Source organism: Ostrinia nubilalis, chromosome 15 (assembly GCF_963855985.1).
Source record: "Ostrinia nubilalis chromosome 15, ilOstNubi1.1, whole genome shotgun sequence".
NCBI lineage: Eukaryota > Metazoa > Arthropoda > Insecta > Lepidoptera > Crambidae > Ostrinia > Ostrinia nubilalis.
Window position 1 is genome coordinate 8,446,306 of NC_087102.1, and position 16,603 is coordinate 8,462,908.

Consider the following 16,603-nt stretch of genomic DNA (forward strand, 5'->3'; position numbering starts at 1 on the left):
AAGCCTAGCCTCCATTAGGGCATGAGCTGAATGTGCAGAATAGAAATGACTCGATATTGTGAAATCTCTTCGTTTCAGCATTTTACATTTTGTATTTAGTTATTTCGCGCATAAAACCATTTCGAAATTAAAGAAAACTGCTCCCGTAGATAAGTTACAAAAAGTTGCAATTTTAATTTCAATGAAATGACTTCATGATTGTGCTACAATTGTACATAAAAAAACGGCGGAACCCCTGAAAAAATAGCAATTTGTAATTGCTACAAAATGAAAAAAAACGTACACGATAAAACGGAACAGTAAAACGGAGACATGTGTGAACCGGCCGTTACACTGTAAAACGTTTCTTTCTTCTATCTCAATGAGCGGAGAATTAAAAAAAAATTTTTTTGGCAAGTGGTTTGTTGACACCTGTCTAATCTGTGATCTTATCATGCGCGCAGAGCCCAAAAATTTGGATTAATTTCATTTTTACGGAAATTTATTTAAAATAAATACCCAATTTAACACAAGTCATGTCTAATAAATCGGTACTTCCACCGAAATTCGCTGACGGGCCGCACGGTTTAGGTATGCATGACGTTAGCAGGAGTTAAAAGAAAATCCTTTAGTAATCGACAAGTGTATTATCATAAAAAATACTTTATTCCAGGTGATCCAGATGATAGGAGTCTGAGGAAAGTTGAAATAGAGGTCGTGATACCAAAGCTCATGAGAGAAAAAGCAAAAGTAGAGAAATGCCCAAAAGAAGTTTTTGATTTTGAACAGTGCTGTAAAGAGTCTTCACTACTAATGGTGGTAAAATGTAGAAAGCAAAATTCAGCTCTAAAAGATTGTATCACAGCTTGGTATAGAAATGATGAGTTTAAACAGCTATGCACCGAAGAATATTTGAAGGAGCGTAGTGAATATAGAAGAACTGGAATAAAGAAAGCTACTAGAAGAGCATAAAGTTTATAATTTAATGTAGTTGTTATGTAGTGTAAATACAAAAATTGTTTAATCATCATCTTCGTTTATTGCAATTGGCATTTTTCTTGATAACACAATTTCCCGTACACTGTAAACATTTAGATTGTCAGGAATATCTACGACATCCATATCTGTTTTTTTTACTTCTGCTAGCATAATTTCCTGTAAAAGAAAAATACTTAAGAAGGTAGGTATTCTTATTTACTAAATTCAAAAGCTACATTACTATATCAATTATTTTTATTATAGTTACATCAAACTAAAAGTCTTAGCTCTGATTACAGCCTGAAATGAAATTCTTTACCTTTACTGTTGTAGTTGCCATTCTTAGATGACCAAGAAGGGTAACCCAGTCAGTCTGTTCTTCCTCACATTTGATCACTACAATGTAATCTGCATGCATAATTCCTGGAGCTTCCTTGTACAACACTAAAAACAACAAATCTTATTAGAATGAGGTTGCATGTAATTTCTTAAAACTGAAAAGAACACAACTTACAGTAATCTCCACCAAACTTAATCCCAGGCTTTACAATATATCCTTTAGATCTAAAATAATGATATACTACATATTTTGGAATGAACATGAAGTCTATATTCAAAAACAGTTGCCAACACTGGTCTGTACTTAACACTTTTCCATCACTATTCAGGATTTGTAAGCAGCCTAGCCCATATGATAAGAAGAATGCCTCACAAGGTGTCAACATTAATTTCTCTGGCACCTTCACTTTATTGAGGCAACATTTAGGTTTAAAATTGGCAAAGTAGTTATCTCCTTCTGAATCACTGTCTGGAGCAATAACCACAAGATCCTGTTTATCACAAGTACTAAATGCATCCATGTTAATAGGTACAGGAATTTCCTCCCCCGATTCACAAGCTTCTCCCTCATCATCACTGGACACCAAATCTATGACATCTTTCTTTTTACTCTTCTCACTATCTCTTATAATCTTTGCTGTGAGCTCATCTATGTCTCTGAAAAATGTATCAGACTCTTGTGTGTCCTTCGACTTACTAAACTTTTTCTGCCAGTCAGTCCTTTTAAGAAACTGTCTCTTTCTCATCATACTTGGGCTGTCATCATTTTGTATTACTTTGGGTTTAGAGCGAGACAGCGAACCTTTCCCAAAACACCCCATATGATGTAGCATGGCCATTTCTTCAGATGATCTCACTTCAACATTAAAGCCATTGAAATACCCAGTGAATATAATCCGCATAGTACTATCTAATGGAAACCGTAATGATTCAATTGCCTTCGGAAATAAGTTATTTGGGTCATTACTTTGACAATCATCTGATTGGGAAGAAGTCATGATGACAAAAGCGCTGGCCAGTTTCCAAATTTATTTACGGCCGATGTGTCACGTCACGGTTCCGAGTAAATAGCGTAAAATATGAAACTGTAATAAAAAAAATACTGTGAAGTAATAAACAGAGTGATTATGAACTAAGATAAACAAAATTCTTGCACGTTTTAGCTTACCGGTTGTTGTGTAAATAGCAAACATGAATTTGTCAAAGAAGGTGGAAGACAAGTTTAATCGTAAGTCTTTTAACTTTTCTTAAATTCACTTTGAAATGTTTCTTGACTTTCACACAATATTAATAACATACATTTTCCACGAATTTACAAAGTCATGAAAATTATTTACAATTTTCAATGTTTTTTTGCGAAAATTTGACATTTGACATAACATGACATTTTTGTATTATGATGTGAAATTTATTCAAAATAATCAGAGTATTTACCTATATTTTTTAGAATGAATCATAATATTTTAGAATAAAAATATAGCATATACCAATTTAAATTATTAAAGATACGGTCGATTAAATAAAAATATTTTAAACGAATGTAGGTAATAAATTTCCGAACGAATATCAACACAAATCACAAATGTCATTTTTTTAGTAGGTTGCAATATTATCGATGCTAATCAGTGTCGACAACATAAAATCTAATATTGCTATCTCGTTTTCTTTCAGCGAGAAGAGTATTCATAAGAGAAGGTAAGAAAATAATTATCACAGTAATGGTAGCTCACTTCACTTAATACAGTCACAAGACCTCTCAGCTGAGGCTGTCTGCTTTTCGATTTTGTAAATCCAAGAATTCCCTGAATTCTATCCCAATTTCATAGCGGGATTAGATTTTATAGCCAAAATGGCTAATATTAACGATGAAAGTGTGAGCAAACTCATACCCACGCTTGGAGATGATAAAATCGGTAAGGTTCTGAGATATACTTTGTATTATTCCTGAAGTCTTGTTTTGCGCACCTAGTTAATATGGTTTGTGTTATAATTTCTAGATATGATTGCTGCTACCAGTGTGTTGCAAATTCGAGCCAGCGAAATCCGTCAATCCCAAATTAATTGGCAATCTTACTTGCAGTGAGTATTGATCGTAAATTACGTCATAAATGTGTGTTCCAACCCTTTAATTCGTATTAAATTTGCCTTATTAGATCGCAAATGATCACCCAGCGTGACCATGACTTCATCGTGAACTTGGATCAACGCGGGCACAAGGATCTGCCCGACAAGAATCCCGACACCTGTGCCGAAGTGTTCCTCAACCTGCTGACCCATATCAGCAAGGATCACACAATCCAGTATGTCCTGGTGCTGATTGATGACATTCTCTCGGTAAGCAATATCTCATTATTATTGTCTGAACTCAAGTAATGCATAACCTGTCATCCCTCATCAAATTATCAAATATTTGCAATTTTTAATGTTGATTGCAATTAGATAACTGATAAACAGAGTTATACATACACATATAATTCTAAACATCAAATCTCAGAGACATGTCAACACATCAAAATATTTTTTCCTATGATATTTTTCATTACCTGAGGTTTTTTATTAATTGTTTTTACTGATATCATTTCCCACACACAAAGTGCAACTGATCAGGTAAAGCACACTACCATGTAATACATAGTAATAAATATTTTTATTTATTATGAAACACAAACGGTGCAAACCTTCAAGTAGTTCCAACTTGCCCTCTAAATACTCCTTTGTCAAACGCTCATTCGGACCTTTTTGGAAATTCGTCTTAGCTTTTTTTATCCTTGACGCGAGGTCAAACTGACAGTTCTCTAAACGTTCCATCATAAATGACAGTTAAAATTGAAATGTAAACAAACTTCCAAAAATACTAAAAAATTCTAAGTCTTTGACAACTCTGACAGAAATCGGGCATAGGTCCCCCGTAGCAACCGCTTTTCAAAAACTATTCTAAGTCCTAAAATTATTTCTAAAATTTTTCTAAGTTAATATAAACAGTTTAAATTTCCCAAGTTAAATTTCTAGTGTAAATAAAGTCCAAAATCCTTCAATCTTCTTCTCAATAATAAAATGCTAAAAGAGTACTCACAGTTGTATCCGTTTCACTCACACACTATCACAATAGACGGCGAACTCTTCATCCAACACGAACTTCTTCGGGCTCCGAACCCGAACTCCTTAGGGCTCCAGCACGAATCCCTTAGGGCTCCGATCGTGTCTCCATCAGATGGCGCCACCTCAGCGCAGCACCACCATCATCATCTCCTGATCTTCCTCAACCAGTTGGTTGCCCTGACAGCACCACAGCTGGTACTGTCAAACTGATGTCAGCAGCTCCTAGCTGACCCAGCTTCTTGACCTGTCCTGTTTGTGACAGCGATCCACTGTCCAGGACGTCACCCCCCTCCAAAAATGCACGAAGTGTAATCGCGGCACCTGCACCGTTACCAGTGCCCAATGGACATCAGCTTCCTGATGATATCCGGCTCGAAGGACCATGAATAAACCACGGATACTCTCAGCGCACTTAAGGGACTCTTATCTAGGTATAAATAAGACGTCAATATGTAGGTGACAATTTATTGCTTGACACAGGTTGTCAATGGTTCACAAAGGTTGTCAAAGGTTAACAGATGTCAAAATACTCCAGGTATATAAAGCCAGGGAAAAAAATCTGGACACCGCGGTACAGCTTTACGCGTCTCAAAGAGCAGTGACATCTCTCGGCAAATAACACAAACAAGTTTCATGGTAGGTTTATACAATATTTGATCTATATTTATTTTATTTATAGGAGGATAAATCCAGAGTGAAGATTTTCCGCGAAAATAGATACATAAATAATGTGTGGCAGCCATTTTTGAACCTGCTCAATCGCCAGGATGAGTTTGTGCAGCACATGACTGCGCGTATCATTGCCAAGCTCGCCTGCTGGCACCCTCAGCTGATGGACAAGAGTGACTTGCATTTCTACCTCTCATGGCTGAAGGACCAACTCAAGATGAACGTAAGAACACTCAATAATCTGTAATTCTTATTAGAAAGTTTTTAAACATTTTTGTCAGTTGTAATTTAGAACAAAGTGCCTGCATGCAAAATATTACTGATAGTATTAAAGTTAAATCAATAGCAATTTTTGCATGAGGTTTTATAGCATGTCTAAGTTGATTTTGATTTGTTTTTGTGATTTTATTGTGTATTGTCAAGCTGGGGATCATTACACCATACCATCACTAATGCTTTGCTAATTTCACTAATATTTTTTGTTTCTTTTTCTTTATAATTTCTATTTCATCATTTTTTTAAATGATAGGAACAGCTTTACAGTTTTTTTTAATTATCACAAAACTCCTTTTATATTAATTCAAGTACTAAAGGATTTTGTAAAATTACCTAGTTATATCTACTAAGACTTCATTGTGTAAAGAATTCAATAGTCACCACCCCATTGATTTTTTTAATTCAAGTAATCTTTTCTAATGTATATGATTAAAATAATCATGCTATCTACTTCACTAACATCACACAATTAACAAATAAAACCAAAAACATGCACAGCTATTACTTTACTAAATTGCAAACTAAAGTATGTAAGTACTAGGCCAATAAATGTTGAAAAACCATACAAGTATGTAAATATTGAAACACACAAATATTGCCACTATTGGTTGGTATCTTAGCTCGAAAGCATTTCCAGGTGGGCGTCACAGTAGAAAAAGTTCGTAATTATTTCGCATTCATCAATCATCTCATTTACATTGTTATTGCTGCACCTCAAGATTTACTCATCATTTACTTTATTACAAGGTAGGCTAAAACTATGTATTTCATCAATAGATAAGCCATATAGTTAGACGATACATATGTAATGTAATTTATAAAATGTTTTTAAAGTCACTTACGTTTTTCATTTATGTTCATTTCTGTTTAATTTTATCACGCCATAGTAGGCACCTAGTATAACAACAAAGTAGTTAAAAAATTAGACAAAATCACAATATTCATGTAACAACTTTAATTTTTAACGTAATTTAGTAGAATTTCTGCTGTCTGCAATAACAGTATCATTGTGTTCTAAACCACTGAAACTTAACGTTGTGAGTATCATCCGCAAGTATCACGCATCGTGGGGCGTAGAGGCAAGTACCGCGACTGAAAGGTTTGTTTTCTGGCAAGGCGGAGAAAATGTCCGCCGAGTTAGCACAGGCTGAGCAGGTTATGTTGGCGCATGAGAAAGAGCATTTCGCCGTCGAAAAGATCACCAAACACCATCAGCACAAGGAGAAGACCGCCACGGCCGAGGGCCCTGAGAAATATTCGAGCCTTTACAGCTCTTTCGACGAACTGAAACCCCATGAGGACTTGCCGCCTGGTCTGCATCAGGTACTCTACATAGAAACACGAAAATAATCCTATACAACTGTCGTAGATCTAGGATGTGTCTAACAGAAATGTGGGTAAACCGTTGAGATATGAAAAAAATATAAAATGTGAAATAATTACTAAAATGTGATGTATTTTCTAACATTTATAACTTTTACTTATAACATTACTCATTAACCATTTGCATGCTTGCTCGCATAATTTACTATTTTCGCTAATATGTCATTACAAAATTACAAGGAATGAAAAAGCTTATGTATAAAGTCTGTTTTATTATGTAACAACTTGCTTTATTTAGCGTCTGTTATATCCATGTAGCTTTTGTGGAAATTTATATTTTATGAGTTTAAATTATTGTCTTTCTACTCTGAAAAGTTACTAGGTACGTAACAATGAAAAAATCTTCTTCTCTTCTATTTGTGATTCCATCTGCAGTTACGACGTAGCTGCAAATTGTACATGGCTGTATGTAGCATGCATTCTATCTGCATATGTATTTATTTTATTATTCGTCACTTTTATTAAATAGTGATCGAAAAAACAGATAAATATTGTTATTATGCATTATAATTTATAATGTATGACTCAAATATCTTCCAAAAGGTAAAATTTACTTTTTTAAATATTTTAACATCTCTATAAAACCTTTGTGGTCCTCTATGCTCAACTTGTGTTTTCTTTTAATATTCGTTAAAATCTTCAATGATCCTCAATCTTTGGTGGGTAAAATTTATTTTCAACCTCAAATTCATTTAAACCTAACGGCTCCTATGTTGATCAGGGTATTGGTATTTATTTTAATACGTTTTTATAACGACTTGCACAGAACAACGACTACATCCAGTCGGTAGCGCGCTGCCTGCAGATGATGCTGCGCACCGATGAGTACCGCTTCGCCTTCCTGTCGGTAGATGGCATCTCCACCTTGCTGTCCATCCTCGCTTCAAGGGTTAACTTCCAGGTAAATTTTGCTATTCAGTAGGTTTTCACTGAAACTTATAGTAAAATGAAAATACTCGACCGCGAAAGTGATAATGATCAAACAAGTAAACGGGTCTCAGGCTCGATTCCCAGTGAGGGCGAAATTTTCTACTTGGTTTGGTTGGTGTATAACTAGTTCGCCTGGCTAACTACCACAATCTTACCCAATTCTGTCGCCATAACAACAATGTTGCATCAGGTAATATGCAGGCCAAAAGCTTCTGCATTGTAGATGAAAATATGCGATCCTCTTTATTTAGAACGCCTGGTTAGAGCTCTGTGCAATGCTAGTTGAGAAACATAAAAGGGGTCCTGATTGACCCATTCAAAGTCAATTACGTTGTTTATTGTGCAGCAGTCAGTATTGAACTCAAAGGTCGAATAATATTGTGTTTCGTCCTGTGGGTATTTTTCTTATCAAGTAGATAATCTTTGAAGTAAACCAAATGACGAATGCAATGAAAACTTGATTATTTTGTAATTAAACTTTTATCCCTCTTAGAAAATAAAACATATTTGATAATGTTATGATAAATGAACTGCTTAGCCATTTGTGAACCTAAAATAGAGGCTGACAATAGTGATTTGAGTTTCATGCGCTGCTTCTTCTCAGCACTAGCGCACATTTCCTGCAGCAGTGGCAGTTTACCTAGGGCGTGAAAAAGCGCTTTTTAAAAGCATAATTATTGCAAAGCAAACTACTACGCGTTGGTTCCCGCTGAAAACCAGCTTCTCGACATGACCACGAAATGGATTCCTATTTTGTGACATGACGTTTGTGTTATGTTGCGATTTTTGCTGAGCGGGCGGGGCGGTTTATGCCTCTTCAGAATAGTTTATCTTTATGAAATGTATGTTGTACTACAACTTTTGTTTGTTGTTTTTTGTATACTGAACTAGCGGCCGCCCGCGACTTTATACGCGTGGATCCCGTTTTACTGCCTTAGGGGTTGAATTTTGTAAAATCCCGTCTTAGTGAGCACCTACGTTCTAAAAAGAACCCCCATGCAAAATTTGAGACTCCTAGGCTAGCACTTGCAGAGTTTCTTAGATTTCGTGACGACGATGAGTCAGTCAGTCAATCAGTGACCTTTCGCTTTTATAGATATAGATTAAGTTTTTCTTATCTTACTTTTATATCTTAGGTGCAATACCAGCTGGTGTTCTGCCTGTGGGTGCTGACCTTCAACCCGCTGCTGGCTGAGAAGATGAACAAGTTCAACGCCATCCCGATCCTGGCGGACATCTTGAGCGACTCCGTCAAGGAGAAGGTCACGCGCATCGTCCTCGCTGTCTTCCGCAACTTGATTGAGAAGCCTGAGGACTCGCAGGTAAGGTCTTTTCAGGGTTCCGTAGTCCTGACAAGGAACTCTTAACCTTCAACCCGCTGCTGGCTGAGAAGATGAACAAGTTCAACGCCATCGCGATCCTGACGGACATCCTGAGCTCGCTGTCTTCCGCAACTTGATTGAGAAGCCTGAGGACTCGCAAGTAAGATCTTTTTAGGGTTCCGTAGTCCTGACAAGGAACCCTTAAACTTCAACCCGCTGCTGGCTGAGAAGATGAACAAGTTCAACGCCATCGCGATCCTGACGGACATCCTGAGCTCGCTGTCTTCCGCAACTTGATTGAGAAGCCTGAGGACTCGCAAGTAAGATCTTTTTAGGGTTCCGTAGTCCTGACAAGGAACCCTTAAACTTCAACCCGCTGCTGGCTGAGAAGATGAACAAGTTCAACGCCATCGCGATCTTGACGGACATCCTGAGCTCGCTGTCTTCCGCAACTTGATTGAGAAGCCTGAGGACTCGCAAGTAAGATCTTTTTAGGGTTCCGTAGTCCTGACAAGGAACCCTTAAACTTCAACCCGCTGCTGGCTGAGAAGATGAACAAGTTCAACGCCATCGCGATCCTGACGGACATCCTGAGCTCGCTGTGTTCCGCAACTTGATTGACAAGCCTGAGGACTCGCAAGTAAGATCTTTTTAGGGTTCCGTAGTCCTGACAAGGAACCATTAAACTTCAACCCGCTGCTGGCGGTGAAGATGAACAAGTTCAACGCCATCCCGATCCTGGCCGACATCTTGAGCGACTCCGTCAAGGAGAAAGTCACGCGCATCGGTGCTCGCCGTCTTCCGCAACTTGATTGAGAAGCCTGAGGACTCGCAGGTAAGGTCTTTTTAGGGTTCCGTAGTCCTGACAAGGAACCCTTAAACTTCAACCCGCTGCTGGCTGAGAAGATGAACAAGTTCAACGCCATCGCGATCCTGACGGACATCCTGAGCTCGCTGTGTTCCGCAACTTGATTGAGAAGCCTGAGGATTCGCAGGTAAGGTCTTTTTAGGGTTCCGTAGTCCTGACAAGGAACCCTTAACCTTCAACCCGCTGCTGGCTGAGAAGATGAACAAGTTCAACGCCATCCCGATCCTGGCCGACATCTTGAGCGACTCCGTCAAGGTGAAGGTCACGCGCATAGTGCTCGCTGTCTTCCGCAACTTGATTGAGAAGCCTGAGGACTCGCAGGTAAGGTCTTTTTAGGGTTCCGTAGTCCTGACAAGGAACCCTTAAACTTCAACCCGCTGCTGGCTGAGAAGATGAACAAGTTCAACGCCATCGCGATCCTGACGGACATCCTGAGCTCGCTGTCTTCCGCAACTTGATTGAGAAGCCTGAGGACTCGCAAGTAAGGTTTTTTTAGGGTTCCGTAGTCCTGACAAGGAACCCTTAACCTTCAACCCGCTGCTGGCTGAGAAGATGAACAAGTTCAACGCCATCCCGATCCTGGCGGACATCCTGAGCGACTCCGTCAAGGAGAAGGTCACGCGCATCGTGCTCGCCGTCTTCCGCAACTTGATTGAGAAGCCTGAGGACTCGCAGGTAAGGTCTTTTTAGGGTTCCGTAGTCCTGACAAGGAACCCTTAACCTTCGACCCGCTGCTGGCTGAGAAGATGAACAAGTTCAACGCCATCTCGATCCTGGCGGACATCCTGAGCGACTCCGTCAAGGAAAAGGTCACGCACATCGTGCTCGCCGTCTTCCGCAACTTGATTGAGAAGCCTGAGGACTCGCAGGTAAGTGCAAACTAGATCTAAACCTAGATCACGGGCATTCACGGGTGACATAAATAGGAACCAGGAGCTTAGTCCAGCCAGATCAAGGGTTGGCAAACAGCAGCTCTCTTAGTGTTAAGTGGCCGGTCTTAAGTTTCATGCATATAGTTATTTATTTTGTCATTAAAACTGGCGTGTAAGTACGCCAGTCGAAAGATGTTAAAAACTTATTTTTTTAGAATCCTTAAAATCTCGAAATTAAAAAATATTTACTTTTTGCTCACCGCCTTAACCCCTAGTCTTATCCAATATTCAGGGAATAGTTTATAAGAATTACAACCATTACGATCGATTAAGAAAACTCGTGGTATTGAATTGGTAGACTTCATAATTTCGAACCTCAGAAACATTGAAGTATTTTTTATAATTTACAGGTCGCCAAAGAGCACTGCATCGCCATGGTCCAGTGCAAGGTGCTCAAGCAGCTGTCCATCTTAGAGCAGAAGCGTTCAGACGACGAGGACATCATGAATGACGTGGACTTCCTCAACGAGCGCTTGCAGGCCTCCGTGCAGGACCTCAGCTCCTTCGACCAGTACGCCACCGAGGTCAAGAGCGGACGGTGCGTGCACGTATTTCATTATAGATCGTTACATCCAGAAGGACGCGCCCTACCATTCATCCGCTAATGTTTGAGTGTTCTCGATACACGCTAATAACACGCACACTACAATAATTTCGCGACTGACGCTCGGATCAAACTCCCAGCAGCCCGCGCTTCCCTCGACCAAAATTTGGTGGGGAGCGTCTTCGTGGATGGAACGATCTATCTATAGCATATTACAGTCCAGGTGTCACTAAGGCCTAGTATCCACAAAAGCGGAGAGGAGAAATTATGTGAGCTTTCGGGTGTGCAAGGTTCGAAGAGACAATAGCGATTCTCAGCCACCCCATCCACTGATCAAAGGTTTTATGTAGTTTTGCAAATCCTTTTCTTTTTCATTAAATTTTAAAAAAAAGTACTTGCATACAATCCATTAGTATGGATAAAAAAAACAAGCTATACAAGTGTTTTTAATAACAATGGTAGAACTGTCATGTTACTTTTCAAAACCCAAACTGTGTTAATTCCTAAACAGATGATACAAGTGTAGGATTCTCATGCTACTGTTCTAATCTCCAACTGCCTGTTTTTTATTCCAGCCTGGAATGGTCGCCCGTGCACAAATCGGCCAAGTTCTGGCGCGAGAACGCTGCTCGCCTCAACGAGCGCGGCCAAGAACTGCTGCGTACCCTCGTCCACCTGTTGGAGAAGAGCCGCGACCCAGTAGTCCTGGCTGTGGCCTGCTACGACGTGGGTGAATACGTACGTCACTACCCGCGTGGCAAGCAGTGAGTATACACACGATTCGTAAATATACACGTGCCGGTGTGAAGTCCAGCTGAGTATAGTGTGGCCAGGAACTGCTGCGTACCCTCGTTCACCTGCTGGAGAAGAGCCGCGACCCAGTAGTCCTGGCTGTGGCCTGCTACGACGTGGGTGAATACGTACGTCACTACCCGCGTGGCAAGCAGTGAGTATACACACGATTCGTAAATATACACGTGCCGGTGTGAAGTCCAGCTGAGTATAGTGTGGCCAGGAACTGCTGCGTACCCTCGTTCACCTGCTGGAGAAGAGCCGCGACCCAGTAGTCCTGGCTGTGGCCTGCTACGACGTGGGTGAATACGTACGTCACTACCCGCGTGGCAAGCAGTGAGTATACACACGATTCGTAAATATACACGTGCCGGTGTGAAGTCCAGCTGAGTATAGTGTGGCCAGGAACTGCTGCGTACCCTCGTACACCAGCTGGAGAAGAGCCGCGACCCCGTAGTGCTGGCTGTGGCCTGCTACGACGTGGGCGAATACGTACGTCACTACCCGCGCGGCAAGCAGTGAGTATACACACGATTCGTAAATATACACGTGCTGGTGTGAAGTCCAGCTGAGTATAGTGTGGCCAGGAACTGCTGCGTACCCTCGTACACCTGTTGGAGAAGAGCCGCGACCCAGTGGTCCTGGCTGTGGCCTGCTACGACGTGGGTGAATACGTACGTCACTACCCGCGTGGCAAGCAGTGAGTATACACACGATTCGTAAATATACACGTGCCGGTGTGAAGTCCAGCTGAGTATAGTGTGGCCAGGAACTGCTGCGTACCCTCGTTCACCTGCTGGAGAAGAGCCGCGACCCAGTAGTCCTGGCTGTGGCCTGCTACGACGTGGGTGAATACGTACGTCACTACCCGCGTGGCAAGCAGTGAGTATACACACGATTCGTAAATATACACGTGCCGGTGTGAAGTCCAGCTGAGTATAGTGTGGCCAGGAACTGCTGCGTACCCTCGTACACCAGCTGGAGAAGAGCCGCGACCCCGTAGTGCTGGCTGTGGCCTGCTACGACGTGGGCGAATACGTACGTCACTACCCGCGCGGCAAGCAGTGAGTATACACACGATTCGTAAATATACACGTGCTGGTGTGAAGTCCAGCTGAGTATAGTGTGGCCAGGAACTGCTGCGTACCCTCGTACACCTGTTGGAGAAGAGCCGCGACCCAGTGGTCCTGGCTGTGGCCTGCTACGACGTGGGTGAATACGTACGTCACTACCCGCGTGGCAAGCAGTGAGTATACACACGATTCGTAAATATACACGTGCCGGTGTGAAGTCCAGCTGAGTATAGTGTGGCCAGGAACTGCTGCGTACCCTCGTTCACCTGCTGGAGAAGAGCCGCGACCCCGTGGTCCTGGCTGTGGCGTGCTACGACGTGGGCGAATACGTACGTCACTACCCGCGCGGCAAGCAGTGAGTATACAAACGAATCTGAAACGTGTCGGTGTGTAGTCTTGCTGAGTACAGCGCGGCCAGGAACTGCTGCGTCGTACACCAGCTGTTCCCGGACCTTTTTTCTGATTACGGGTTGTAGTGCCGGCTGTAGCCTTCTATGGTGTGGGCGAGTGTACGTACGTGGGTCACTACCCACGCGGCAAGCAGTGAGTATATAAACAATTCTTAACCGTCAATATAGACGTGCCGGCATTGGCGTATCTAGGGTTCTTCTTCAGGGGGGGGGCTGGCCCTCTTGATATGCCATGTTACGGGGGGAGGGTGCGATAGTATCATAGCTCATGAGTTATTTTTTTTTTTTTTTTGTAATAGGTATACAAACAGTCTAGGCTTCATCGTAAAGAAAAAGTTAGTTACTATCATCTACAAATCAATAGTCCAACATCTGTTGGCCACCAGAGCATTTATATGCGCATGCGTGCCGGTGTGTAGTCCTGCTGAGTACAGCGCGGCCAAGAACTGCTGCGTAGGTGGGTTCGTTCACCTGCTGGAGAAGAGCCGCGACTAGAGGATTCGATCCCGGACCTTTTTTCTGATCCCGGGACTACGGGATTGTATGTAGGCAATCCCCTAATTTGAACATGAAATAGAAATAACATTCTCGGCATCAAATATCGTCCGGGATCTTGGGATCCCGGGATCGAATCCTCTAGCCGCGACACCGTAGTGCTGACTGTGGCCTGCTATGACGTGGGCAAGTACGTGCGTCACTACTACCCGCGCGGCAAGCAGTGTGTATACAAACGATTAAACTAGACTGTCCCCACCTTTACGTTCCCACCGCTGCAACTCCTGTGTAGCCAGGATCTACAGCTTGACCGCCAATAAAAACCCAACCAGTGAAGGTCAAGTTTGTCCCGGGGGAAAGTTAAACTGTCATTGGACCCGCAACGGATTTAGTCTGCGGGCACGAAACTGGCGATAGGCTGAGTGGGTGGCGGAGCTTCGCTGGGCGATGCATACAACAACATGACAGTATAAAATATGGTGACGCGCATAAAATGGGCGGCGGTGAAGCGGGGCGATCGCAATACTATTTCCTCATCTATCATCATTATACTAGCATTGATCGTTACTGTACTGTTGATTAATTTAAGATTCTAACTTCAATCATTGTAATTATTTACAGCATCATCGAGCAACTTGGCGGCAAGCAGCGCGTGATGTACCTCCTCAGCCACGAAGACCCCAACGTGAGATACGAAGCCCTCCTCGCCGTCCAGAAACTGATGGTGCACAACTGGTAAATATAAGTTTTTTTTAAAGATCAAAGAAATTACTAAGAGTCCCGTGTTAGCCACTCGTACTAAGCTAAATATGCTGGTGTCACGTGTGGGCTCACCACAATAGTCGAGCGGCGGCGGGGACCGAACCCGCGTTCCCCGGAACACGAGTCGGCCAGTCTGAACTCTAAACACTTTTAATTTACGTCAAGAAATCAACTGGTGATTTGAGGGTAACTTTTACTTGTTCGAACCCCATTGACTGTTGAACTATTGTGGTGAACCCTATACTTGCTGCAGTTAAAGAATACTAGTCATCTGTACAGCCTATATGCTCGACGACCGGACTTTAGCTATAGTATTTTTTTATGAATAAAAAAAGACAACCGAATGACCTACGAGTACTACATAATTTGAATTTATTCTCGCAGGGAATACCTCGGCAAGCAGCTAGAGAAGGAACAGACCGACAAACAGGCGGGCACTGTCGTCGGCGCGAAGGCCTAACAATGTTAATGTATAAAATGATATTGTCATTTGTTGTTGTTATAGTTATCTAAGGTATGCTGGACTTGCAATTTGTAACTATTCATTTTCACATACCGTTATTATGCTTTAAAGTTATATCGAACATTGCGCTATGGTAATATTGTACATACTGTTAATAATGTAACACTTTGAATTTGTCGCGTTTTACCTTACACAAATCATCGACCTCGCAATGTACCCCAATATACTTGTGTCCTAAATAACGTAAATGTATAGCAACCTCAAATCGTGTATTTTATTTAATAATGTGAATGCTGTAAATAAATATTGCAAGCCAATCGTATTATGTGTTTATCCAAATCTAGCATATATTTACTGTTGTTATTCTTGAAATTAAATAATATTTATGTTAAATTGGATTGTAATTTTAGAAAATGTCAAGTGTCGATCAGCACATTCCTGTAACTTCTATGATATATAAAAATGATGAATTGTAATTCAACAATGCTTATGATGTTCTATAGTGGGTGTCCAACTCACGAGTATAGTAGAAATTTAATGTAGAAGTGGGATATTATGACGTAACGTAACACGCTGCATCAGTATTGTGAATAAAAAGCCATAAAATAGCTAAATGTGATGTTTTATTCAGCAGTTTTAAAGTCTATTTATAGGTCCATACTTATGATTTGACTCCATCTACGAGGATTCGAGCCAGAGTGAAGCATTATGAAGTCGCTGTTCAGTGTATGCCCCGATTTTCCACCAAGGGCGCAGCAGAGTGGACCAGGGCCGGATCGTGAATTTGTGGGGCCCTGGGCTGAAACTACTTGGGGGCCTATCTTAGTACTCAACTAATAGCCATGCCAAAAAACTGTTTCTATAATGATATATTATTCTTATACATATATTTTTATTGCACAAAAAACATAAATATTACCTAAATCTACGCAAGTATTAGTTGTACAAAAGGCGACCTTATTGCTGTGTAGCAATCTCTTCCAGGTAACCTTTGGGTGAGAGAGAAACCGAAATAGAGATGTACATTGTATAAAAGAAAATAAAAAACAAAAAAATAATTTTATTTATTTATTATGCATTTATTAGTAAAATAAATTATAATTTATAAATTAACCTTTCTGCATTTTTGTGCTGCAAATTCTTTTATTTGGTCATCGCATTGCAAGTCTTTTGTTAAATCACAATTTATAGACAGAAGTGTTAAATGGTTTAGTCGAGAGTTCGCCATTGTTGTCCTATATTTATTTTCTATACAGTGTTACTATTACTTATTCTGTGACAGTGTGTCC

General features: G+C 41.0%; 3 protein-coding genes across 3 annotated transcripts; 2 read left to right on the top strand and 1 right to left on the bottom strand.

The window, feature by feature from the left end:
* Positions 1-431: 431 nt before the first annotated feature.
* Positions 432-1,025, top strand: LOC135078886 (COX assembly mitochondrial protein homolog). Its single transcript, XM_063973461.1, has 2 exons — positions 432-570; positions 653-1,025. Exons 1-2 carry the CDS (start codon positions 516-518, stop codon positions 949-951), a joined length of 354 nt encoding a protein of 117 aa, XP_063829531.1. The 5' UTR covers positions 432-515; the 3' UTR covers positions 952-1,025.
* LOC135078884 (uncharacterized) lies at positions 939-2,673 on the bottom strand. The gene is made up of 4 exons (XM_063973459.1): positions 2,465-2,673; positions 1,472-2,381; positions 1,277-1,401; positions 939-1,134 (listed from the first exon to the last, which is right to left on the bottom strand). The coding sequence occupies exons 2-4, from the start codon at positions 2,292-2,294 to the stop codon at positions 1,000-1,002; spliced, it is 1,083 nt and encodes a 360-aa protein (XP_063829529.1). The 5' UTR covers positions 2,295-2,381; positions 2,465-2,673; the 3' UTR covers positions 939-999.
* Positions 2,674-3,023: 350 nt separating this feature from the next.
* On the top strand, positions 3,024-15,928 carry LOC135078887 (V-type proton ATPase subunit H). Its single transcript, XM_063973462.1, has 10 exons — positions 3,024-3,209; positions 3,294-3,375; positions 3,450-3,630; positions 5,075-5,287; positions 7,490-7,624; positions 8,790-8,975; positions 11,126-11,313; positions 11,895-12,083; positions 14,711-14,824; positions 15,236-15,928. Exons 1-10 carry the CDS (start codon positions 3,146-3,148, stop codon positions 15,309-15,311), a joined length of 1,428 nt encoding a protein of 475 aa, XP_063829532.1. The 5' UTR covers positions 3,024-3,145; the 3' UTR covers positions 15,312-15,928.
* The last annotated feature ends 675 nt before the right edge of the window (positions 15,929-16,603 follow it).

Bases quoted from the DNA above. Each gene is read 5' to 3' on its own strand.
- LOC135078886 (XM_063973461.1), top strand. From the start codon at position 516: ATGTCTAATAAATCGGTACTTCCACCGAAATTCGCTGACGGGCCGCAC. The intron at 571-652 runs GTATGCATGACG...ACTTTATTCCAG, and splicing joins TGACGGGCCGCACGGTTTAG to GTGATCCAGATGATAGGAGT.
- LOC135078884 (XM_063973459.1), bottom strand. From the start codon at position 2,294: ATGACTTCTTCCCAATCAGATGATTGTCAAAGTAATGACCCAAATAAC. The intron at 1,402-1,471 runs GTAAGTTGTGTT...TGTTGTTTTTAG, and splicing joins TAAGTTTGGTGGAGATTACT to TGTTGTACAAGGAAGCTCCA. The intron at 1,135-1,276 runs GTAAAGAATTTC...TTTCTTTTACAG, and splicing joins TGGCAACTACAACAGTAAAG to GAAATTATGCTAGCAGAAGT.
- LOC135078887 (XM_063973462.1), top strand. From the start codon at position 3,146: ATGGCTAATATTAACGATGAAAGTGTGAGCAAACTCATACCCACGCTT. The intron at 3,376-3,449 runs GTGAGTATTGAT...TTGCCTTATTAG, and splicing joins AATTGGCAATCTTACTTGCA to ATCGCAAATGATCACCCAGC. The intron at 7,625-8,789 runs GTAAATTTTGCT...TTTATATCTTAG, and splicing joins CTTCAAGGGTTAACTTCCAG to GTGCAATACCAGCTGGTGTT.